This window comes from Argiope bruennichi, chromosome 11 (genome assembly GCF_947563725.1).
Source record: "Argiope bruennichi chromosome 11, qqArgBrue1.1, whole genome shotgun sequence".
In the NCBI taxonomy this organism is placed as follows: domain Eukaryota; kingdom Metazoa; phylum Arthropoda; class Arachnida; order Araneae; family Araneidae; genus Argiope; species Argiope bruennichi.
Genome location: NC_079161.1, coordinates 14384752 through 14411936, shown reverse-complemented (window position 1 = coordinate 14411936; position 27185 = coordinate 14384752). Strand labels below are relative to the sequence as shown.

Here is a 27185-nt window from a genome sequence, read left to right as displayed (position 1 = left end):
TGAAGGATGCTAATAAAAAATTGAATTAAATTATAAATAACTTTAATTTTATTTTTGTTATTTTAATGACAATATCATTTTTTTCGTTCTTTGTTCTCAAACTTTACCTGCATTTATATTTCATAACTTCTTCATTTGCTTGCCTACCTTTATATTCCAACAAAATGAACAAAAATTATAATGAATATGCTTAAAAAAACACGTTTTTTTTTATTTTTAAAGTACGTTTATTAGCGTACTAAAATGTATATATCTTTCTACTTTGTGCTTTTTTCATTAATTTATTAGCATAAAATATTATGAAATCAGCAAGGAAATATAATATTAATATTATATATAGAAATTTGTAAATAATATTACGGAATTTTCTCTCAAATTTACTATGGGTGCCAATTTTCATGGAATAGTGATTTGATTAAATTCTGGAAATATTATATAGGTCTTTATCAATAGTAACACAATAGGTCATAATAGGTGGTAAAACATAACACTAACAGATCATGAAGTGGAAAAATGAATTAAATATTTCGTCCTTACAAACATGAAGCAAGCCATGTCAAATAAAAATGTATTATAAACTATTGTTTTCAAGTCAAACTATACGAGATAAAAATAAGTAGTAGGAATTCATTTAAAGTAGTTTGTAAATCTGATTTAAATGAATTTAAAGCAGATTTAAGCAGAGAAAAAGGTAAAATAAGTCAATTTTTTTTCTTTTTTTCTTAAATACAAGGGAAATGAATTTTATTTTGCATTAAAGAAAAATGATCACTATCAGATACTATCAGAAGTATGAAAGTTTTTTTTTCTTTTTTTCTTAAATACAAGGGAAATGAATTTTATTTTGCATTAAAGAAAAATGATCACTATCAGATACTATCAGAAGTATGAAAGTTTTTTTTTCTTTTTTTCTTAAATACAAGGGAAATGAATTTTATTTTGCATTAAAGAAAAATGATCACTATCAGATACTATCAGAAGTATGAAAGTTTTTTTTTCTTTTTTTCTTAAATACAAGGGAAATGAATTTTATTTTGCATTAAAGAAAAATGATCACTATCAGATACTATCAGAAGTATGAAAGTTTTTTTTTCTTTTTTTCTTAAATACAAGGGAAATGAATTTTATTTTGCATTAAAGAAAAATGATCACTATCAGATACTATCAGAAGTATGAAAGTTTTTTCTTTTCTTTTTTTCTTAAATACAAGGGAAATGAATTTTATTTTGCATTAAAGAAAAAGGATTAATATCAGATATTATCAGAAATATGAAAATCGTTTTTGATTCCAGTTTATGTGATTAAATTAGATTCGATTAATTTTTCTTATTTTTTTATAATTGTTAATATGTAGTCATTTCGCATAAATATATTGAATTTATAACGATTCCTTCTTTCAATTCAATGCAATTGTTTTGCAGGTTGCTATCAGCTGTTTTGTGACTTACGTTCTCTTGGACGAAAAGAATGTTCTAGACCCCAGCACCGCCTTTGTCTCCCTCACCCTTTTCAACACCCTCCGCACCAACATGGCCACCATACCGCAGCTGATAGCGCAGCTGGTACAGGTGAGATTGTTTGTCTACTTTATCCGCTATCAGTTCTCTAAGACTCGAGATCAACTCACTTTAAATAGATAAACATTTTGACGCTGCTACGTGTCTGCATTAAGAGCCCATTTGATTCTTGCCATTCATAGTTGCTATTTTGTTGTCATGAATGCAGAAATTAACAGTTCTGCAAAAAAATGTTTAGCAAAAGATTGCGTTTTTTAAGTGGTCTCCTCAATATTTTCTCGCACACTCTCTAATAAACTTGTGACGTCAGAGAACATCTTGCATGGTACTGGCGTATAATAGATACGAAATATTAACTTTTTTTTTCGTGAATTTGGCATTTTTACTGAATTTATCATATCATCCTTGGCGAGGTTTTTGGCGATTAATCCATTGCATGCGGTTAATAATATCCGAAAATCGAATTTATGCTTTAGAAATGTTTTTCTCAATCGATTGAAACAAAGATTTGACACAAAAAATACACTTATAGCAACACTATTCCTTACTAATGTGACATATTCAAGCCAATGTGTTTTAGAATGATCGCATTTACACATTTCTGAAAATACAGACCGACAGACAGTCAATCCGTTGTTAGTTTTGGCTAGAAATCTATAGTGTAGATTTAAAATCGACACTACATGTGTTAAGTCTGTGTTACCAAATCTTATCTATATAGCTCTTTTCGTTTTGGCATTATCATGTTATATTCGAACAGCCGGACAAACGGACTTCCTCTGAACAGATTTTGCACAAAATTTAATAGAAATCTGCGAGTTTAGTATTAAGACCGTATATCAAATTTAAACCTCCTATTTCAAAGCGTTTTTTTAAGTTATCTTTGTCACAGACAGACGGACATTTCAAAAATTTGAATTTTTGACGATTACTATATTTTTCACTTTAATACGTATACGAGAAAGTGAAAATTATTATTTTATTTATAAATAGTATAAATTCTTAATTTGGAAACAGTATATGATTTTGTTGTATTGATAATTACAGGCCGTGTCCCAGTCCTGCAGTTTTAATGGATTAGTTACCACTGCTGCTGTTGTTCCATAACTAAATGAAACAATGTGTTGACTCTTCTCGAATGATACAAATTACTTTACCAAAAATATGAGATATAAAATTAAATATTAACATCTCTTTAGCATTCTTCAAGGGTCCAGAGGAATAATCTTATAAACCGTAAGAAAATGAAAATCGGGGAAACCTATTTACATATATTAACATTTAATTCAGGTCGGGATAGCCTGGTTGGTAGAGCGTCCTTTCGGTTGCGAGTTCGAACCCCGCCGGCCGAAGACTCTCCGTGTGTATGGTGGCTGGAGCACGTATAAATCTGTCAGGGTCACAAAGTCCTCCATGTCGAGAGTAATACCACTGTGGGTACTGGATCAGGGGTGATCGTTCTCTGATTCAGGTCTAAATGACGATCTGTGGATAAGTGAATGTAATGCGAGAATGAAGTCCGCCCTGTAAAAAGGGTTGTGACGCGTGAGTAGCAAAGTCGTACTCTTGGCCCTAGTTGGCTCTACAATAAAAACAAGACGCGCTGCCCCTTAAGCTTAAATCGGCTGTCTTCGAACAGCGGGCTTGTCCGTGGCAAGTGCCATAAGTAACAACAACAGAATTTAAATCTCAGGGAACCATGAAAAAATGTTGAGAACGATAAGAAAAAACTAAACGCATAAGAATAAATACGTGATAATATTGTGCGTTTCATTTAAACATATGTACTCTCTCTCTCCATAGAATGGATAGTCGCCAAGAACTTAATGTTTATAATTAAATTTGTAAATATTGCGGCAGTTACAATTAAAGTTTAACTTCAAAAATAAGCACTGATGGATATAATTTAATGCTCGCTTATTTTTAAAAGAGATTGGAGTATCACTACTTTTTAGCTTGGCGTTTCGTTTTCTTACTGTCGTACACTGAATATTTCTTTTTAATAAATCAAAAGAATAATTATTTTATAACCATCAGATATATTACCTAAATCCTGAAATATATTCTGCAGAATTTTAAAAATGAATTCTTCTTCTTTCTGTTTTTATATTTTTACTTTGTTTTGTATTTAGTATAAAGTATTGTAATCGTTAAAAAGTTCGAAATCGGGATTGTGAGGAATCTCCACACTTCAGACACCCCTGAGTTCGATAAACACAATTTTGGAAATTGTCCGTCTGTCTTTCTGTGACAAATGTAACTCAAAAACGGTTTATGAAATTTAGCATCTTTCCGAGCATCATCCGAGTTTTAGCACGGCCGCGGTGGCCTGGTGGTAAGGTCTCGGCTTGTAAGCCATAGGGTTTCAGGTTCGAGACCCGATTTCACCGAAGAACCGTCGTGTAAGGGGGTCTGTTGCACGTTAAATCCGTCATGCTAAACGTCCTCTCGCTGGTGTGAGGAGGAGGGTGCCAGCTCAGGTGTCGTCCTCGTCATCTGACCGCGGTTCAAGATGACGAGGTCCGTCCCAAAATAGCCCTAGTGTTGCTTTACAACGGGACGTTAATATAACTAAACTTAACTAAACCGAGTTTTAGCACACCAAATCTGTAGATTCCTTACCAAAATTTTGAGCAAATCTGTTTATCCGGGTGTTCCAATATAATTTAACACGATAACAACAAACGAAGAAGGCTAGATGGATAGAATTTAGGACACAAGATTTAATATTTATATTACAGACATTTGTCAAATTGTGAGCCAAATCCATCAAGGAACTGACCGTCTGTACTTATAAAAGAATGTCTAAACACAATAATTAAAAAAAAATGACTTAAGTGTATTAATTTGCTCAAAAAAGACTATATATATATATATTCACAAAAAGACTAGATTTTGAGACTATAAGTGTGGTTTTGTATCAAATTTGAAATTTGTGTTTCAATTGGTTGGAAAAATGGTGTCTAAAACACAAAATCCATTTTCGGATATTTTTAACCGCATGTCAAGGATCAATCGCCAAAAAAAAACGCGCCAAGGATAACACAATAGATCCAGTAAAAATGCCAAACCTTTAAAACACCTTCTTTTGGAGATAATGCGAGAAAGTTTTGTCGAGACCGCCGTTTGTTTATGAACAGTTTTGATACGGCCAGTGTGCTACTAAATGTAGTGAATCTTAATCACGGCCTTTTTCAAAGTTAAAGAACAAATGTCATTCGAAATGGCAAAAAATATAAGAATACCATAGCAAAATAAAAAGTAAATTTCCTAAAATAGTACGAATTGTATTTATTTCAGAATTCCAAGCTTAAAAATATGGAATGATTTCAGATAAACATCCCAAGTTTGAAGAGCTATACTTACAAATCTACAAAAATGCACGCATTTTGGGAAAAAGAAATAAAAAATAACGTTGTACATTTACTAATAGCATAAAGTTATAAATGTTCATTGAGAGCACCATCAGAAACACTAATGAAAGGAAACTAGTATTAAAGTTTAAATGGAGGCAAATTCCCCTCATTTTCAGTTCAACAATTTCAGATGATAGAGATGCAAAAAAAGAAAGAAAAAAAATGTGACGAAATGATCTTTGAACAATGATAATAGATTCATTTTTAGCAAATTCAATTATACAATGCATTATTGTTGCATTGTTGTCATCTCAGCAGGAAACCGATTGAATGTAGTCGTATCGGACCTTGAAGTTTCTCTTTCTAATAGCCGCTCGTAGCGCCATCTCACGCTAAAAATATGAAATATAAGGAAGATAGTTATGTTTGGGAAGAATTTTATGAAAAAACATTCGAAAATAGTTATATTTTTGAATATTTGCATAAAAAAGATTGAAAAATGTCTATGAAACCAAAATATACCAGTTAAGATGTGAGAAGTTTTTAAAAATTGGAAAAAGTGCGTTTCTTTGGCTAAAAAGAAATATGAAACAAAAATCTTCTAATTTCGAAGTTTATTAAAAAGTTTGATTACTATTTTGCAGGTTGTCCCGGAATTAAAAAATAAGCTGTATTTCTATTCATTCTTTAAATATTAAAGTTTGATACAAGATTTAAATTTTTTTTTCACGGTGTGAAGCATAAAATCAATTATAAAATATTTCTAAATGAAAAGATTATTTATTCTCTAGTTCAGGAACTGCAGAACGCATTGAGAAGTTATTGTAGGAAATTTTAGCAAAAATTGTACATCAGATTTTAATTCATGAGTTTTTAGTAAGAAAATTCTATCAAGGATTAGAATTTGAGAAAAAAAAATTAAAGATGTAAAATAACATCAAAATCAGTATCTTTTCCCACAAACAACATTTTTTTTTAGTTAGCTTCCAAAAATATTGCAGCACAGAACTTAAGGTTAAAACACCTTAAGGTTAAAAAATAACCTTTCCAATGCATCAGTGTTTTAATTTGTAAATTTAGCTTCTATTTTAATGTTTTTTTTAAAAAATGTTGTAATCATATTTTGCAAAAATTTATTTCTCACAAAATGTAAATAAAATTTAACCTTCACGAGCATGTTATGAAGGCGTGAAAAAGATTAGTTTTTATCAACGCATTGTCATTACTTCATTCCTAGACAATAAACGATTGTTACAATATCCCTCCCCAGTCTTTAAAGTTACCAAGAATTCCAAGCTTGGTTTAGCTTAGTTATATAACCCGTTTTAAAGCAACACTAGGGCTATTTTCGGATTTACTTCGTAATTTTGATTAGTGGTCAGATGACAAGGACGACACCTGATCTGGCATCCCCTCTCCAAATTTCCACACCAACCAGGGAAAAGACGTATGGTCCAGACGGATTTAGCGTGCACTAGACCAGCATACACGACGGTTCTTCGGTAGAATCGGGATCGGGTCTCCAACCTGAAGCTCTCCGGTTCTGAAACTGAGCCCTTACCACCAGGCCACCGCGGCCCTTATATGAATTCGGAATCACTTTTATATACATATTGGGGGGTGGCGTTATATCCGTAGTGTTAAAATGTATGATTTTAACGAAACATTCATTTCAGAGTCGAGTCGCATTCAAGAGAGTGACTGCTTTCCTTCTCAGCGAGGAACTGGAAGAGAGACCTGTAGATGATGACACTGCAATCTGTAAGTATATAATGTATATGTTTTATCTTCATAATGTGTAATATTATTCTTTTCAGCTTACTTTCAATGTTTTTTGTATTGGGACATAATACCAAATCATTTTGTTGGTAGATAGCAAATACGCAGATTCAAGCCGATAATTGTGAGAAAATGCACTCATAAAAACAGAATATCGGCGCTACCCCAAACCCTTAGTTAAATGAATTAGAATGGGTTTCAGAAACAAGAAATTACTCAAAACTTAGTTTATCTGAAAATTGCAATTTTCCACTGCAGACATCAGGAAGTTTGCATGTATTCACCCTCCAGTGTTGAACCAATCGGTAACCATTCAAGAAAATGTTATAATGTATTTTCTTAGCAGCGCTATGAACGGCCTCAATCGTCATCATGTGTTGTCCTTGTCATTCCTCTGGGGGGAGGGGGGAGGGAAATATAAATGTCTGGGTAGCAATCTTAGAAAGCGCCATGAAAGTCAAATTTGTGTGGATTGATATTCCTTTTTGAAGAAAATTATGATGAAAGGGCAAAAAAAATATAGTATATATGTCCAGAGGGTAGTTTATACAGGGTGTCCCAAAAGGTATGCAACTACTAATATTTAGAGATTCGGGTAGAATATGTCAAAACGAATATTTTGATGTATAAGATGTGGGGATTTCAGTCATGTTATAACACAGACATGATCTATTTCATTTCCATGTTTCCTCATGAGCTTTTATACAACTAGAATTGTTTCATGTTCTAACGATGAAATTTTTTAACCATTGTTTCCCCTGATTTTCTGATATAAAGCTTACAAGTTTGGAAACTTGTATTTTGGTACAATATTCCATACAATGCATTAACTGAATTTGTGAAAGCATTGCATATTTGCACAACCCATTGTTTTAATGTTTTAAAATATTAAAATTTTAATACAATTAATTAACTACCTTTAAATAATTTTGAGAGACACCACGTGGTATTAAATCAGAGAAAAAATTAAAACGTTTCTAATCATAATATGGAATTTTCAAATTGGTTATAGGCCAAAAAATAAAATGGAAATTGAAAATTTTAAGATAACCAGCTTTTATTAATCTATTTAAAATGAAAATGAACTTTCTATTACTACTAAAATTAATTCATAAAAGTATGGCGATTGAAACTAGTACTATTAGGAAATTAAAATATATAACTTTGAGTATAATTCCATTACGCAGAAGATATTGTTATTACTCCTTATGTTTCAACATTTTCTAAGAGGAAATTTTTTTTTAAAAAATTTCCCACTTTTTTTTGTATAAAAATAAAAGAATCTTTGAAGACTTTTTTGTTTTAATTAATGTTAAAAAAAACGCTTATTATGAAAAATGCTGGTTTCCATTGAATTCCTATTCAGAACTCAAGTTATAACGTGTTTTTCCCTTTCTTAGGCAACGGTTGGACCAATGGTGAGCCTCCTTTCTTGCGTGACATCATTGTCAGTGCGTTTATAACGTGTTTTACTCTTTCTTAAGCAGCGTATTTGAAATCGACGGTTGGACTAATGGTGAGCCTCCTTTCTTGCGTGACATTATTGTCAGAGTGCGTGTATAACGTGTTTTTCCCTTTGTTAGACAACGCAGTTGAAATCGACGGTTGAACTAATGATGAGCCTCCTTTCTTGCGTGACACCATTGTTATTGCGTTTATAACGTGTTTTTCCGTTTCTTAGGTAACGCAGTTGAAATCGACGGTTGGACCAATGGTGAGCCTCCTTTCTTGCGTGACATCATTGTCAGTGCGTTTATAACGTGTTTTTTTTTCTTTCTTAGGCAACGCAGTTGAAATCGACGGTTGGACCAATGGTGAGCCTCCTTTCTTGCGTGACATCATTGTCAATGCGTTTATAACGTGTTTTTCCCTTTCATAGGCAACGCAATTGAGATCGACGGTGGTACTTTCTGTTGGACCAATGGTGAGCCTCCTTTCCTGCGTGACATCACTCTTTCGGTGCCCCGCGGAAGTTTGGTAGCCGTCGTAGGGCGAGTGGGAGCTGGAAAGAGCGCCCTCTTCTCTGCCATTCTGGGGGAAATGCACGCCACTGAGGGTGCTGTGCGGATCATGAAGGTGAGTCGTCCGATGTTGAATATTGAATGAAGAACAGGCAGTGGCGTAGTAACTGCTCGAATTGTTTATATATATAATTATTTTATACATAACATTTTATATATATGCCATGGTTGCCAAGGAAACGCCGAAACAAAACAGTAATGGATACGTTTCAATTTTTAAACCAGATATGACATAGAAATGAATGAATTACTACAACTTAAGAACAAATTACAAGTGGCTATGCTTCTGATTGAAGGATTTATGTAGAAAAATTTTAGAGGAATTCAAATGTTGTATAATATAGCAAGAAAGAATTTAAGAGACAAACAGGAAATCGTAATTTATTCTGTCATACACTACAGTTTTAGTATATATATATATCTATACTTATAATAAAGCTCAATGTGTGTGTGTGTGTGTGTGTTGGCGCTCTACAGGCCAGACCGTTTGACATACAGCTACCAAATTTGGTACATGTATACATTGGAGGTTGGGAATGTGCACCTGGGGTTCCTTTTTTCGAATTTTTAATTAGAATTTTAATTAATAATTAAAAACTAACTTTCCCGCCAAAAAAATCTTCCATTTTCCCCACCGCCAACTTTTCCGCCAAAAAAATCTTCCATCATCCCCAGCGCCAAACGAGAAAGGCTTCAGTTTTTTTTTTCTCCCAACAGTAATGAGGCTAGGGTTAAAATTTTTCGGCGGATTATTTCAATCGATTCTGTTTATTTTCTTAATGTTTGATGCCTTTAAAATTAAACATTGTTAATGAATCGATCTTTCAGATTCATTCTGAAGTACTTTTGAATTAAAATAAAACAGAATAAAGGAAATTAAAAATTTCTAATCCGCATAGCGTTACCCCAACTGGCGTAGAAAAAATCACGTATTTGCGTTACGTAACCGGCGAAGAAAATTCACGCATGCGCATTCTGTTCTGATTGTTGCCATGACAACCGTTATCAATGGATGATTTAAATTATTTTTGGGTTAGTTGCATGCTTTTGTAAGTAAATTGTATTTATGTTAGTTATATATTTTTTGTATATGTTTATAGTTTTAAGTACATCGTTTTTTAAGTAGTTTTTTTAAAACCTGTTTTCAAACGTTTATTTTAAACGATTCGTTTCATTTTCTTAGTGTTTGATGCATTTAAATTTAAACATTGTTAATGAATCGATCTGCTCATAATGAATCTAAGAAAATTTTGTTGACCACCTCTTGAGATATTACATAAATTAAAAAGGATATTCTTTAGTGCCCATAAAGTTTAAACGCTTAGTGACTCTATTTTCAGTAATCAGATTATAAAAAAAATGCTTTGTTTCAGTAAAAAAGTATTATTATATTAATTGCAGATTAATTCTTTCCACTTTAATTTAAAGCATAAATTCTACGGGTGCTAACAGAAAATGAGAGAGATACATATTACGTTATGACTGAAGGCCTTTATAATATTATGAATGAATTATATGATAATCAAAATTTGAAATTTTAAAATATTTTGATGAAGAAGCTATTAAAGTAGAAATTGCATAAAATATTTAATTATCAAAATTTTAACGAACATTAAAATTGGCGAACCGGCTGGTCGCCAAAGGCGGCTAGTATATATATATATATATATATATAAAGAGAGATCGCCTACATGAAATCTTATATATATATATATATATATATATATATATATATATATATATATATATATATATATATATATATATATATATATATATATATATATAACTGGAACAATGGTGTATCTTTCATCATGGCAGAAGAATTACATTCTTCCTTAATGTTATCTTAAAATTTTGCTCTCTTGTTTTTAATTTTATTTAATTATTTTTTCGCTCTTAAATGAGATAAGCAATGAATCTGACAAAAAAATAAAAATGAAAATTAAAGAAGAAAGGACACAAAACATATGAACATGTAGAAAATAGTTAGATTCGGGTTGCGCGTCAATTTGCTCTCAATAGCATTAAGATTCGCTTATTGCGCATTACTAAGTAACAGATCGAAATTCAAAAAAAAATTGTTTATTTTCTTTGAATGTAAAGGTGACTCGGACAGCATCCTCAGCAGTCTATATTTAGCACTTATCCAACAGTTTCTTCATGTCCAAATTTAAAATCGCTCTCTTAATTTCTTTCATTTCATTTTCTCTAAAGATGAGAATACTTTTGTTTAGTATCATTAGACAAGTCTTATTTTTCAAAAATCAAGAGCAAATGTATCATAAATATGGCGTAAAATGAATCAGCATGTAGAAAATATTCAGTTTAGTTTGCCCTCAATAGCATTCAAATTGTCCTACTGCGCATAAGAGACGTTATCGTTATTCGTAAGAGACAGATCGAAATTCAAAAAGTTTCTTTTTTCCCTTTGAATTTAAAGATGTCTCTTCAAGCACCTTCAGCTCTCGAGGTTCCTAGGTTTAGCATTTGGACAACATTTTCTTCATATACAAAGTTAAATTCACTCTCTTCATTTCTTCTCTTTCGTTTTCTTTATAAGAAGGAACATTTTTGTTTAATGTCATTAGACAGGTCTTGTTTTCCCCAAGAATTAATGATGTCACGAACGGTTTCTTAAATCCTAGGGAGGTCGTCTAGCTTACGTTCCTCAGCAACCGTGGATTCAGAACTCAACCCTCCGTGAAAACATCTTGTTCGTGAAGCCAATGGACAAATCGCGCTACGAAGCCACCATCAGCAGGTGCTGTCTCAGACCCGACCTCAACGTGCTCCCAGGAGGAGATTATACTGAAATCGGCGAGAAAGTAAGTTCTCACTTTTTTTTATCTCCTTCTGTAGTTTTCTTATTATTCATTTTTTAAAGGATCTTTTGAACATATTTCTGCCTAGTGTGAGAAATCAAAAAGAAGTTCTTACCTCGATTTTTACTGATAATTATTGCACGGTTGTACGTGCGATTTACAGATTTTGCAAGCAGAATCGATTGTGCATTTTAGATAGATTTTTTCCCTTTGACTGCTTAGGTTCTAAATTTTGAAAAGAATTGTAATATCTTGATTAATCCCGATCAAATAAGGGAGTAACGTAACAAAATAATTCTTTTATTTACAGCCTTATATATGTACAAAAAAAAACTTGTTCTTATCTAGGTTAATATTATTTACAAAAATCAAATAACAGTTCAATCAAGAAGTAGTTCCTCGATCAAATAGGAGAATAAGTTATCAAAAAACCGCTAACAGGCTATTAGCTCTGAACGGCTACTCCAGGGCCACTCCAGAAATCCACCGATGTTTATCGGGTGGATCCTAACACATAAAACAGAATCACTCGGAGCTTCTCAAAAAATCGTGAACTTCTCCCCACACAGACGTTTCACCAAATTCCAATTCAAACCTTTTCTCTCTTCTTCTCTGATATAAAAAAATGCAAAAATACAGCATTTTATTTCCATCAGATATCCGCCACTGGTTTTTCCATTGGTGAACTTGAGTTTTCCATCATCCAATAGCTGCTCGGCAATACTTCTTTAATAGCCTCCACTCGATCGAGGGAGTATTTGTTAAAGATCCATCTTTCTGGCGAACCGAAGTAACGCCAGGTGAAGTGCACCTGAGTTGACACTTAATGACGGTGGTTGCTGGTGATTGATCATTTCTTGGTGACTTAAGGAGTTCATAAGGGAAAAAAGTTTAGCATCTGGATTTATTCTCCCCTGAAGACATGATGGATCTGTTTGAAACAACTGGGCACACATCTATGTTCCTACACCTGGATAGTAACAAATCACCAGACACAATGACTCTCCTAGTGAAGAATCCACATCTTGGAGGTCCATATGCACTTCACTATGTGTGGGAAAACGGGTGACGTTACATCTGGTCGGAATGCAAATTATCATGTGAGGAAAAGGGGGAAACGTTACAGAATCTACAATATTTATATCAAGGTCCCATTCTAAATTTAATTTATCTTTTTTGTTGTGTTTTTGAGCAATTGTTTTCATGTAAACGGGCAAACAAAGAAATAGGTAATTTGCCCAAAGACACTTTATATTAAAAATTACATGCACTTTTACCATTTAGGAATAATTTCTGTTTATCAAGAGTAATTATTTCTGTTTTATTTATTCTATGTTATCAAATTGACTAACACACTTCAAAACTGAATTTGCCCTCTAAACGTTTAAAAACGTGGAAAAGCGCGTCCACATGCAAATGGTTAGTTAAAAATATGCTAAAACCTTAACTCAGATCAATGTAGAGGTATCATAATGTATACTTCATAGGACGGAATTTTTCGCAGATTGTATTTGGAATACAATATTGTATTTGTACGCAAGAAAGATAAATACTTTTAACAATTTTGAAATTGCTTTCTTAGCTGTTTAACAATTAATACGAAAAACTATTCAAAACTATACCTTTTATGTTTGATAAGATTTGAAGATACAAATTTGATGAAAACTGAAATTAATGCTAATTAAATTTATTCGAAAGGAATTACTTATTTCTATGTCTGCTCCGAAGCAAAATATCAAATACGCAAAAGCCATTTATTTGTGCGTATTTGACAAAAATTCAACGAAGAAAAATGCGATTTGGTGATACTTGATTTGTATGCAACCCTTGAAAGACAGAAGCTCCAAAACATCCCTTTTCCTCCTTTTCATGAACCACGAAATTGAAGAAAAATGTACATATTCCGTTTTTACTTAATGCCAGAGTTATTTCTTTTGATTTATTTTTAAATTAGAATACGACAGTCTTTGGAACTGTGTTGGAAATTTATAAGACTGGCAAAGACAGTAAGAATTTTGTTTTGGTTATTTGCTTATTTAGAATTTATATTTTTATTAGCTATTTATTTATTTTGTATTAGGGTGTAAATCTGAGTGGTGGACAGAAGCAGAGAGTGAGTATAGCCAGGGCTGTTTACCAGGACGCCGACATTTACTTACTGGATGACCCACTGAGTGCAGTAGATTCACATGTCGGGGCGCACATTTTCCATCACGTCATAGGACCAGACGGAGTGCTCCAAAATAAGGTAAGAGATTAATTTCATATTACAGCATTACCTCTTTAATTCTATTAATCGTGAAAGGCCCCAAACGCCCATTCTTTGAAACTACGGCTGGCTCCCAAGAGGCTTGGATGTCTCTTCTAACAAAGACTAAGCTGCAGTATTTTTTCCCTGTCAATAATTAAAGAAACTTTATTTACTCTCATAAGTCAGTTTTCTATTTATTATTCTAAATAAGATTGAGAAAATGTCGAGTCCTGTAACATAAAATCCAGCATTTTAGCTGGTTTTATTGAAATATTTTCTATTTTATCTTAAAATGAAAAGATCAGTTAGAAGTTGGCTGCAGTATAGAAAATTTAAGACGCCGTAGAGAATTTTTAAGCACTAAAACATAAAGGAATGAATTGAGACTAAATCAAAAGACCAAATAAAGAGAAGATTCCATTGTACAAATGTGTTTAACAGCATTTTTATTGTTGCAGGAGTTCGTTGTCAACCTGTATTGTAATAAAAAATGTGACAGCATTTTGAATTAATTGCTTTTATTAATGCTATCTAATCTCTTTTTCTAGACTAGAATTCTAGCCACCAACGACTTTGGAATTTTACAAGAGGTGGACAGAATTTATTTCCTGTCTGATGGCAAGATACTGGAATCGGGTACTTATTCTGAGCTTCTAGATCAGAAAGGAGAGTTCGCAAGATTAGTGGAAGAGAATTTGAAAAAGGTAGAAGAGAGCAAAACTGGCGAGGAAGAAGAAGAAGAAGAAGAAGAAGAAGAAAGGTTGGTATTCCATATGCAAAGACAAAAGAAAACTTAATTTTTTTGAAACTGATAACGAATATTTCAGAATTGTGAGTATCAGCATGTGACTGCATATTGTTTCAAATCTGTAATTTTGCTACCCGGTACGAATAGTGTCATCCTGGGAAAAACCGTAAAACCCTTTGTAAGATATGTCCTGTGCGTCAATGACCTGAGAGCTTGGCGGTCATTTGGCGACTTAGCGACGAATTTGGCGACAAAATGGATCATACTGGAAAGTTCGAGAAGTTTCACGATCCATCCAGTTGGAACGGAGATACATCCAGAGACGCCCTGATTAGTCAGAAGATTCCAGCCCCGCCTCCCGGAACTATAAAAGACGGGCACTTTGAAGCTGCAGAGAAGTGTGTGTATCGTCTGAAGTCGTGTGTGAGAGGAGTCGGAGACGCCGACAAAATAAGATTTTGGAGAGGATTAGACAGCAAGCAAGCTGCTGAATTAGCGATTAAGTGCACTGCGTTATTACAATTGATTAGCGGTATTTGTAGTAGAAAAAGTTTTGTAACAATATTCATTTCAGATATGAAAATTTTAAAAAAATTCAGAAATATTTGTTATTTGTTGCTAAAAATTAAATCTTCCCATTTGTAAAATTTGAAAAGGGGAATTGCCCATGTTAGTATTTGTTAAAGCTTAATAATTAAAACTACAAGTGGCACCACCAGTGAAGTAATGATGGTGGGTTAGAGAGCTGAAAATTACTCCGGCCGCTATGAAAACGAAGCACTAGAGAGAGATTACGTCATTATTCAAAGTCAAATTTAACGAGAAATGAAAAATTATCACGTTTTGAACACAATTTACAATTGCTTAGTCACTGATGACTGGAAACATCACTTAAATTTACTTGACCACTAGTCACTTCTTGTTTCTGATGGATGTGATGCTTATTTATATGGATCTTACGGCCATATTTAAAATTTGTAAACGGGTTTTTGCTAAATATATTATGGATTAAAAGTTTTTGGTGCTTATTTTTTTAAAATATATCAATTACAAATCATATCAGCATTATGATCAGGATTATTTTGAAGTAAATAAGTGTATTGGCGAAAATTAATCACATCAGGATAATATTTCTGAATTATTTTGGAATAAATCTGCTTATTATTGAACACATATATTTCCCTACGTTGAAAATTTAAGCTATGACTACCTACAAAAATTTAGCATGATTCAAAAAATTAATATTGTTACGAATCTGTGATGCTGCTTCCCAGCATAGCTGGTTCCATAAGAGGTCCCAGAGCTTGGCGACGAATTTGGCGACTTTGGCGCCAAAATAGATTTGACCCGAAACACCATTTTCCCGATCCGTCCAGTAGGAACGGAGATACGCCTCGAACGTTCCTGATTGGTTGAGAGGCTTCTAGCCCCGTCTCCTAAGACCTATAAAAGGTATCTGAAGCTGCCGGGTGGTGGTGGTGAATTGAGTATTCGAAGAGCAGTCGTGGACCGGTGGTGTCGAAGAGTAGTCGGAACCGACGGTAAAGAACTGGCCTTCCAGAGGTAAGCGGAGCAGCGACGGAGTAAAGCTAGTGCAGAACTAAGCTGTGTGCTACTGTCTGCAGTAGAGTCTGTTGTATGCTGCTGCTGTGTATGCTGTTGTATGCTGCAGGTCTCGGCTGAAGATAATCGTCTTCTGTGCTGTATATAGTTGCCGTCTTTGTGCCGTCCTGTGTGTTTTCGTGTAAATAAACGTCGTTGTTTCATTTTCTACTGCCGCCTGCTGATTGAGCGTTCTTCACACCATATAACCCCCACTATCCAAACGAACCCCGGAAATTTCGTAACAATATATATAATATTAATACATATTCAATACAAAGATATCTCAATGGCATCGTATTTTCCAGTGCAAAAGATTCGAAGGAGATTGAGGCCAAAAAGTTATCAACAGAAGAACTAAAAGCTCAAATGCAGCGAATGGGAGCCCGTTTGTCGAGGACACTTTCCAGGACTCTGTCCAGAACTAGCTCGATGGAAGAACCGGAGAAAAAGAAAGTGAAGTTCATAGAAACTGAGAAAATGGAAGTCGGCAGGGTAAGTTGAATGTTCCGTATCGATCTGAACAATTGTCTTTTCCCATCATATTTTGAACTTATTTGTATAGAGGATATTAAATTTTTGATATTGAATCAAATAATTTATTATCTTTATTAATTTAAGCCAACTATATTAAAAAGTAAATGGTTGAACATTTGAAAGCTACGCTGCCTGTGAAATCTTATATTGAAATGAGTTTAAAAATCTTTTAAAAGAACAAATAATTTTCAAAATTATGATAAAGCAAAAATAAATAAATAAATAAATAAAAATAAATAAAAAATAAATAAAACAATAAATAAAACAATAAAATAAAATAAAAAAAATATATAGCTATTGATTTTCAAATAAATACCTGTTTTCCAATAACTGATATTATCAAATTGATGGTCAAATTGTATTAAATATATTAACCCTTTTTTGGGCGGTGGGAAGTATGCTTCCCACAAAATTTATCAATCTTTGTATGAAATTTTTTAAGTTGGCATCAGTTGTCACAAATTTTTTTAGAAAGACAGAAATTTAGATGCTTGAGTTCTTTATCTTAATCAAAATGATGTGTCTTGATTTGTTACCTAATTATTAATTAACCCAATTAATTAATGAATCAAATTAAAGTTATCTAATAAACTAATGAATCCTATTTCTTATTCTAATTTCAAGCCTAAAAATATTTTAACATAATATGACTAGAAAAATAATGGCCCTTTAAAGGGTTAAGTAATAAGGCCTATTTTAAAAATAATATTAAGCCCGATTTCATATATCTGGTAATGATTCTAATAATTGATTTTAATTGTTTAAACAGTCATATGATAGAAGTGCTCTTAGAAACTTAATAATAGCTGATTAAATTTATTAAATTTAATAATAGCTGAAAGCTTCAATTATGAATTAAAATAACTCACTTTTTTTTATAATGAAAATAAATTGTGTAGAGTTTGCTCTTTTGTCATAGCCCAATAGCTAATTATTAAACTTTTCGAGATTGACGTAGAGTTCCAGTTGGAAAAACGCTGCAAATAAAGGAAAAAAAGTTATTTCATGTCTTAAATCAAGAAATGTATCGTTGAAAAAAATTACGATTCTAAATTTTTAAACAATTCTGAAGTTCTATTAGTTATAATTATTAAAATATTCTTAGTACATTACAATTTTTTTAGTAAAAAGATTAGACTATTTTGCGATTATAACTGACCGAGTTATGAAGCACTAGATATAATTATTTTAGACAATTAATCATTCAAAGAGAAGCCTTTGCTCGAGGCGACATGAAATAATGAAATTCAAGGCTTCTTAACTCCTTCAATTTCGATCGCAAAAGTATAAAATTTTAATTAAAAATAGTAATAAGACTAGACTATTTCACTAAATATAACTTAAAAAAGCCAAAGCATTATATAAAAAAAATTGATTTCATGATTTTTTCAGCTATACATTAATTGATCCAAACATCAAAAAATAAAATTGTTTATGTCATTTAAAACATTTTTCAACCTAATGTATAATTCACGGTTTAGGAATTAATTTGTGAATAACGATATAATTGGACTTCCTATATAATGCACGAATCTGATATGAAATAATTTTTCGAAGTTTAAAATTTAAACATGCAGTTAATTTTTAGTGTTTTGCTTAGCACCTAAGAAATATGTTAAAAAGGAAAATTATGCAAGAATTATGCAAAAGACCCCTCCCCTTCTCCAAAAAAAAAAAAAAAAGTCATTAATCAATGAATTTTTGAGAAAGCTTTTATATGTCTGAAATATTTTGAAAAAAAAATTAAACCTCCATAGTATGTTCATAAATTTTTACAAGAGCATATTTGCAACAGATCTAGTAAAATTTCTAGTGTAAGAAGATAAAGAGGAGTTTTCCGCATTTCATTTTAACTGATGACGCAAAAATATACCATTTTTTCCATTTTAGAATTTTTTTATACTTAAATTTAGAAAATACATTATTAGCTTTCAATTATTATCGATTCAACAATTAGAAACTTTTTGTTTAATTGTTGAATTGAAAGTTTATCATTTCTATTGCTTAAAATTAACGAAATCGATTTTGTCAGAGAAAATTAGCGGTAATTATAAAACATCGCTAATATATTTAATCGGTTGTTGGTAAGCAAACTGTCTAAAGAATATAGTAGAGGAAACAGCTCTCAAAAGGGGAAATTGAATGTAGATCAGAAACATGCCGACAGATGGCACTACGAGAAGTTTATTTAAAATTCAAAAAATTTCGGACATCAGATTATTTAGATAAAGTTTTAGAATAATTTAAAATTATTAAGTGAATTTTTTAAACATAAATTTAGAAGACAAATTATTGGTATTAGCTTTAAATTGCTATAGAGTTGCTACAAGTCGACAATTAGGAACTTTTTCAGGAATTGAAAGTTTCTCATTTCTATTGCTTAAAATTAACGAGATCGATTTTGTCAGAGAAAATTAGCGGTAATTATAAAACATCGCTAATATATTTAATTGGTTGTTGGTAAGCAAACTGTCTAAAGAATATAGTAGAGGAAACAGCGCTCAAAAGGGGAAATTGAATGTAGATCAGATATATGCCGACAGATGGCACTACGAGAAGTTTATTTAAAATTCAAAAAATTTTGGGACATCAGATTATTTAGATAAAGTTTTAGAATAATTTAAAATTATTAAGTGAATTTTTTAAACATAAATTTAGAAGACAAATTATTGGTATTAGCTTTAAATTGCTATAGACTTGCTACAAGTCGACAATTAGGAACTTTTTCAGGAGTTGAAAGTTTATTATTTCTATTGCTTAAAATCAACGAGATCGGTTTAGTCACCGAAATTTGCAGTAGTTTAAAAATTCGCTAATAAATTTAATCGAATGTTAGTAGGCAAACTGTTCAAAGAATATGGTGGAGGAAATAGTGTACAAAAGGAGAAATTGATTATAGATCAGAAACATGGCTATAGATGGCACTACGAGGTTTAATTTAAATTTATAGAATTTGGAGACTTCAGATGATTCTTTGTTTAAAGTTTTAGAATAATTTAAATTATTATGCGAATGTTTTAAACATAAATTTAGAAGGCAAATTATTGGTATTAGTTTTAAAATCCAGCTTTAAATTGTTATTGATTTGCTACAACCTCGACTATTAGGAAATCATCAAGATCGATTGTGTCTCTGTAATTTGCGGTAATTGTAAAAATAGTCGTTAATAAATTTAATCGAATGCTCGTAGGCAAGCCCTGTAAAGTGCATGGTAGAAGAAACAACGTCCGAAAGAAGGAAATGAATGTAAATCAGATACATGCCAAGAGATGGCACTACGAGAATTTCATTTAAAGTTTAGAGAATTTTTGAATCGCAGACGATTTTTTATATAAAGTTTTAGAATAATTAAAAATTATTAGGAGCTAGATTTTGCTCTTTCATTTCAAAAATCTATACGATTTCTAATCTAGATAATAAGATTTCAACTTTAAATGATAAAACACCATTTTTATTTTGATGTAGGTGAAAGCTGGTATATTTTGGATCTATTTCAAATATGCTACACTACATTTGGCCTTCTTCTTCATGTTAGGATTCACAGCATTCAAATGCTTTGAGGTAAGTCCAAAATAATACACTGTTTTTATTTAGGATTTGCCATGTTAGGTTCTACCTATTTGCTAACATCTTTGCAGATCGCTTCCAACGTATGGCTGAGTCAATGGAGCAGTGACGCACCTTTACCAGATGGATCACAAGACATACCACTTCGAAATATAAGAATAGGTATCTATGGTCTTTTAGGACTAGGTCAAGGTAAATATATTGTGTCTCTATTATCAATAAATATTGCATGATATCTACACATTGTTTCTCAGTATTCTGAATGCTTTATAATCTCCTAAAGATTCGCGACATTGTTGTTGATTTTTTGTGCAAATAAAGATGGCTGACAGATTTTTTTTTAAATACTTAACAAATTTTGACTATAAAAGTGTTTTTTTTCCCCATTACATATTTGTATAATAGTTTGTTTTGTAATGTCATAATACTGGAATGCCAAGAGTAAAAATAATTCGGCAACATATTCAAATTTTAATTCTAATAGTTTCAGACGACATTCTCTTACAAGAATTTGTGCAAATGTTCTTCGAGAACTTCATACATTTTCGTTAGAAGAAAATGTAAAAATGGATTGCATTTCTCATGCAGAAAATGAAAACTGAATCATGTCTCTTCAATATAACACTTTCGAAGAAAATACCAAAGAAAACATTTGGCGCCACATTCAGAGACCTGAAAATAAACTGCATGAAAGCGAGCCATATGAAGCTGTAGAAAGAATAAAAGAAATATGTAAATAAAAATAAAAGTTGTATAAACATAGGCACAACAAAACACTAATTAAAACAGCGGAAATGGTCTCCCAAAAACTTTCTTGCATACTCTCTAATAACGGTTTTGTCCCAGTTTAGTTATATTAACGTCCTGTTTTAAAGCAACACTAGGGCTATTTTGGGACGGACCTCGTTATTTTGAACCGCGGTCAGATGACGAGGACGACACTTGAGCTGGCACTCCCTTCTCCACACCACGCCACACCAGCGGGTGGACGTTTGGCCAGGACATTTAGCGTGCACCAGATCAGATGCACCGCGGTCAGATGACGAGGACGACACTTGAGCTGGCACTCCCTTCTCCACACCACGCCACACCAGCGGGTGGACGTTTGGCCAGGACGTTTAACGTGCACCAGACCTGCTTACATGACGGTTATCGATGGTCTCGAACCTGAAACCCTCCGTTTCCGAAGCCGAGACCTTACCACCAGGCCACCGCGGCCCAGGATTTCTTCCAGAGAACGCTTTGAATGGCATTGGTGTACAATAATTACGAAATATTAACCTTTGGCGTGAATTTAGCATTTTTACTGAATCAATTGTCTGCTGTTTGGCTAGTTTTTCCATTATTAATACCTTGCATGCGGTTAATATTATATGAAAATTGATATTTCTTTTAAAAGATTTTTCCCAACCGATTTAAACAACACATTTGACACAGTACTACAGTTGCCGTTGTAAGATCACATACCTAATTTGATATATTTGTCATCGCGTTTACATGCTTCTGAAAGTACAGGCAGACAGACAGATTGTAACATTCCCCGTTTCCCAGTACTGATAAGACATTTACAGCCAGCTGTGTCGTCGCTGTTACTTACTAAGATAGCCAGATGGTGGATGTTTTCACCTGGGCGGTCTCGCATCTGTTCATTAGCGACTACAATGAAAGGGCGTGTTCATGTACTACTCAGGGGTGTCCAAACATCTGGATGCTAAATGTTTCTCATTGTAAAAGGACTATGATAGCTCCGTGTTCCAGTCAATAGTCAGTTATGAAAGGTCCTTCCCACGACCGACTGGCACCGCTGAGAGAACATATTGCTAAACCCCGATTGGCCGAAAGAGAGCTCAAATGACCAATGTAAATTAAGAGGCGGGAATTGTCTGCCGAAATAAAGGGCGGAGAATTTTTTTTAGGAGAAGAGAAGAAACGAATTGCAAGCGGATTGTTGGACTACGCCCACAAGTTCGGAATCCGAGAACCAACTGAGTTTCAGGATAAGCCTTCGACTTTGACTGTTTTGCCTCCTACTACAGGTGTAAATAAATATTTATTTAACCAAGATTAGAACAAGTTGTTCTTTTTATATATATAGGGCTGTAAAATAAAGAATTGACTGGAAATTCTGCTTCGTTATTTGATCACTCTAGATCAAGACATTACAAGAGATTCAGCCCCTTGTTAGAATTGGCTGAAAATGTGATACGTGTTTACACTATAGATTTCAAATTTGCATCTTGAATTTTTTCCGTCTCACTCTCTTCGTTTTGTAGTTATCACGTTAACTCATATTTGAGCAGCCGGACAGACATTTTTCCTCAAAACAAATTTTGCTGTATTGATAGAAATCTATAAATTTGGAGTAAAGACTATATTTATATATTTCATCCATCTAGTTGAAAATGTTCTTCTGTTATCTTTGTCACAGACAGACATTTTCATCACTGTAACTTTCCCTGGTCGGTTGACGGGTATAAAACAAATAAACAAACTTGCATGCATAATAGTAAAAATGTGTGTGTGTGTTTTTTTTTTACTCCGGGAAATCTAAATGTGGAAATTCGTCACAATCTCGAGTTTGAATTTTTGAAGATTACAATACTTTAAGACCTTATGACTATAAATAACATTAGTTATATTTTCTCCATGTTCATCAGATTTGAATCTTGTGGAATTTTCATATTTGGATTATCCGAAAGAATTTGTGGTGGTAACTTCATAAGCCAGATAACAACCTCCTGAAAAGAGTGTACACTTTTGTCTAGTGGTCATGTTACTCGGCTATGAACCTTAACGTTGCGAGTTCGAACCTCAAAACTTGCACATTGGTGACCCTGTTCCTGAACAGCCGCATCCTTCTTTCAGCTATCGTGGCTCCATCTACCGGCAGTTACCAGTAACGCACGCTCGCCGTCGCCCCCCATAACGCTTGGCGCGATAATCACGTTTGTCACTCGCCATAACTGGTGCGATAAACTTCACCGACTCACTGGTGGGGAAGTATTGTGGTATTAACTTCATAAGCCAGAGATAACAACCTCCGAAAGAGAGTGTACGCTTTTGTCTAGTGGTCATGTTACTCGGCTATGAACCTTAACGTTGCGAGTTCGAACCTCAAAACTTGCACAAATTAATATATCAGCATTTAGTCACTAAAGCAATTACGTAATTGTTCGTCTACATTTTGATTTGAAATCTGAAGACACTATACTATTAGATGATGTTGTAGCAAACGTATGCATGACTCGATGTCCGAAACAATCTTTTTGAGTACCTTCTTTTATAAACATTAAATCATTGTGTATTGTAATTACTGGAGTACCTGGCTGTACAAGTACCTACTTCCAATCTTTGAGTACTTTATGTTGTTGTTTCTTACGGTACTTGCCACGAACAAACCCGCTGTTCGAAAATAGCCGATTTAAGCCTGAGGGGGAGCGTCTCTTGTTTTCATAGTAGCGCCAACGAGTGCCAATAGTACGACTTAGCTACTCAAGCATCACTTATTCGCTTCAACAATCCCTTTTTACAGGAGGGCACATTCACACATCTCACAGATAAAACAACGGAAGAACAGCCATGCCCAAACCGGAACTCGAACCCGGGACGCCCAGATCACGAGGAAGACAGGCTACCCCTATGCCTGGACGCCGGCTGGAGTACTTTATAGTAATTTGATGTGAAATATTTGTTTTGAACTGATTAATATTTTGATGACTCGAATGTAAAGCAACTGAGACGCAAATCACCATTTTTTCACCACTATAAATTATAATTTATTTCTCCGTGATTAAATTTTATGCGTAACGAAGTGATGAAACTCACTTTCTACATTGTATGCTATCTTTACGGAACGCTCTGTATGATTGGAAATTTCATAATCTTGATCGAAAGAACATGCGAACATCGAAAGAACATTCATTCATATGATCGTCGTTAAAGGGAAGTTTTGCTGTTTCTGTTGACTGTTTTTAACATATGTTCATTAAGAGCTAAATTTGACATTAAGGGCTAAATTTGTTTATTGGAAATAAAATTACTCTGAATATTGGAAAGTATTTGTGAATTCTGATACAGATACTTGCATCCTGCATGTTATTTTATCTGTTACTAAATATCTATTTGCATATAATGCCCTAACGTACGTAGTACGGAAATCGATCTGATTATTTTTGATAAAATGGCAGTACTCAAATGTAAAGAAACCTCATAGGAATATTTCAGGCTACTTCATAGAACCATTTTTTACAGCTGGATTTAATTCGATCCTTCGCTTATTTAAATAAGAGAGCGGTAAAATATGATTAAAAATGATAAATGATTCACCAAAGGTTCCACTCAATAATAGAGAAGAACTGTAGATGAAATCAAGATTCTGGAGTCTAATAGAAAGTGTAATCCAACTCGAAATGAGGCTTAATCGTTCCCAAATAGACAATCACTATAACTTGCATCGTCAAAGCATAAAATATTTTATTTCGTACAACATGATAAGCTATTTTATGAAGAAAGATGCTTATGAAATATTTAAGGGCCCTCGATTCTAACGTCACGTAAAAGATAAATATGAGATGGGTGCTTTATTTATGATGGAGCATGGCGTAATTTGAAAATCGCCAAATAAACCGTGCTATCCATCAAACCAAAATGATGAAGAATTCTGTGAAATAACTTAATTACACAGTTTGGTGGATCCTAGCACAGCCCACCTCTTGGCGTCTTTTTGAATTCTCGCCAAACATGTGACGATAACGTCGCCAATGTGGCTACCTAGGCGGATTTTTTTATTTAATTTTATTTTTTATTATATTTTTTATTTATTTTATTTTTATTATTATTTATTTTTTATTTTATTTATTTATTATACTTATTTTTTATTTATTTATTATATTTATTATTATTTCTGGCCTTCAAGTATCGTTTTTTAATTGAAAAAGAATAATAATAACAACTATTCAATCAGTAGTCAACTTGGCGAGATTTCAAAGAAGTCACCAAGAGGTGGGTCCATCTAGGATTTTACCACACAGTTTAATGGCAACATACACACATTTTAATTTGTCTTAGTAGGAATTTGGTTTAACTGATTCCGTTTAATTCAGATATTTAAGTCTTACTAATTAACAAGATGAAATTTAATCGATATTAATATAAACTATTAATGTAAAAATTATTAAGTTTGGTTTGGTTATATTAACGTCCCGTTTGAAGCAACACTAGGGTTATTTTGGGACGGACCTCGTCATTTTGAACCGCAGTCAGATGACGAGGACAACACCTGAGCTGGCATCCCCCTCTCCACGCTACACCACACCAGCGGGAGGAGGTTTGTTCATGACGGGCTTAACGTGCAACAGACCTCCTTACACGACGGTTCTTCGGTGGAGTCGGGTCTCGAACCTGAAACCCTCCGGTTCCAAAGCCGAGACCTTACCACCAGGCCACCGCGGCCCCCTATTAAATATTAAACTAACTAGTAAAACTATTAACTACAGTACAATCTTAGTTTGGTTTATCGGCTTTAAAGGCACGAGCCAGAAATGGCCATACTGCGCCAGACGTATGATTAGATAGAAAATATTATAAAATATTAAAAGGGCCTTCTAGCATAAGAATTAAAAAAAATAAAAGACGCAGAATTCTATGATCAAAATGTACAACGAAACGGTAATGCATTAAACAAGTTTAAATAACATGGTGGTATCGCGTCCGCGTTACCACGGAAAGGGGGTGCAGTTGCTTCTGAGGGTAAAGATCCCTGAGCACCCGAGGGCAGAAATCTCACTTCTAGCTCATATGAAGATGACACACACGCATTCGCTTGCACAACCCCTTTTTACAGAGGGCACATTCAGACACCTCACAGATAGAACACAGATGAAGTACAATCATGCCCGAACTGGGATTCGAACCCGGGATGCCCAGATCACGGGGAAGAGGCGCTACCCCTATGCAATGACGCCGGCAGTTTAAATAATATGACATTTTAAATAGTTTAACCGAAAGAATAGACAGTAAGTATTTTGGGCGAACAAGTTGGTCGCTAAAAGTAGTTACCATTCATTATTTGAAAACACGTCTGATTGTGGAAAGTGTTATTCGAATGAAAAAGTACTAATCAAGAGCTTTTCTCAAATAAAAAAAAAGTAATATTATTAATAATATTTTTAAAAAGTTATTTGTGCAGCAAAGTAATCGATTTTTCTCTTCCAGGACTCTCCACTCTTATTGCAACGGTTATTCTTGCGGTAGCTTCCACGCGTGCTTCCATTCGCTTCCACAGGACAATGTTGTGGAGTGTCTTGAGATCGCCATCAGTATTTTTTGACACGACACCGATGGGTAGGATACTAAATAGGTAACTAAATTTTTGCTGGTCGTTTGTTTAATATCTTTACTAAGAACCTTTAGCAAACGACTGTTTTTGTCTATAAATATTGTTACGAAATTTCCTGGGTTCGTTTGGATAGTGGGGGTTATATGGTGTGAAGAACGCTCCATCATCAGGCGGCAGTAGAAAATGAAACAACGACGTTTATTTACACGAAAACACACAGGACAGCACAAAGGCGACAACTATATACAGCACACAATTATCCTCAGCCGAGACGTGCAGACAACAGACTCTAATGCAGACCGTAGCGCACAACTTAATTCAGCAGTCACTTGACTCCGTCGCTGCTCCGCTAATCTCTGGAAGGCCATTTCTTTCTGTCCATTCCGACTACTCTTCGACTCCACTGGTCCACGACTCCATTCACCGTCCGTTCACCACTGCTCGGCAGCGGCAGGACTGCTTCCTTTTATAGGCATCAGGAGTCGGCGCTAGAAGCTTCTCAACCAATCAGGAACGTTCGAGGCGTAACTCGGTTCCTACTGGACGGTTCGGGAAAATTCTCGATGTTTCGGGTATAATCTATTTTGGCTCCAAAGTCGCCAAATTCGTCGCGAAGTCGCCAAATGGTCGCCAAGTTTGTTGCCA

The 27185-nt window shown here is 33.7% G+C and overlaps 1 protein-coding gene across 1 annotated transcript in view; it reads left to right on the top strand.

Annotated features, from left to right (window-relative positions):
- The window catches only part of LOC129957036 (multidrug resistance-associated protein 1-like), a 108134-nt gene that overhangs the window by 50319 nt on the left and 30630 nt on the right, over positions 1-27185 (top strand). The window contains exons 14-23 of the mRNA XM_056069155.1: positions 1422-1568; positions 6550-6634; positions 8532-8728; positions 11322-11501; positions 13579-13746; positions 14298-14509; positions 16408-16594; positions 20102-20197; positions 20275-20395; positions 26417-26561. Of these exons, the coding sequence (XP_055925130.1) occupies positions 1422-1568; positions 6550-6634; positions 8532-8728; positions 11322-11501; positions 13579-13746; positions 14298-14509; positions 16408-16594; positions 20102-20197; positions 20275-20395; positions 26417-26561 (1538 nt within the window). The remainder of the gene's footprint in view (positions 1-1421; positions 1569-6549; positions 6635-8531; positions 8729-11321; positions 11502-13578; positions 13747-14297; positions 14510-16407; positions 16595-20101; positions 20198-20274; positions 20396-26416; positions 26562-27185) is intronic.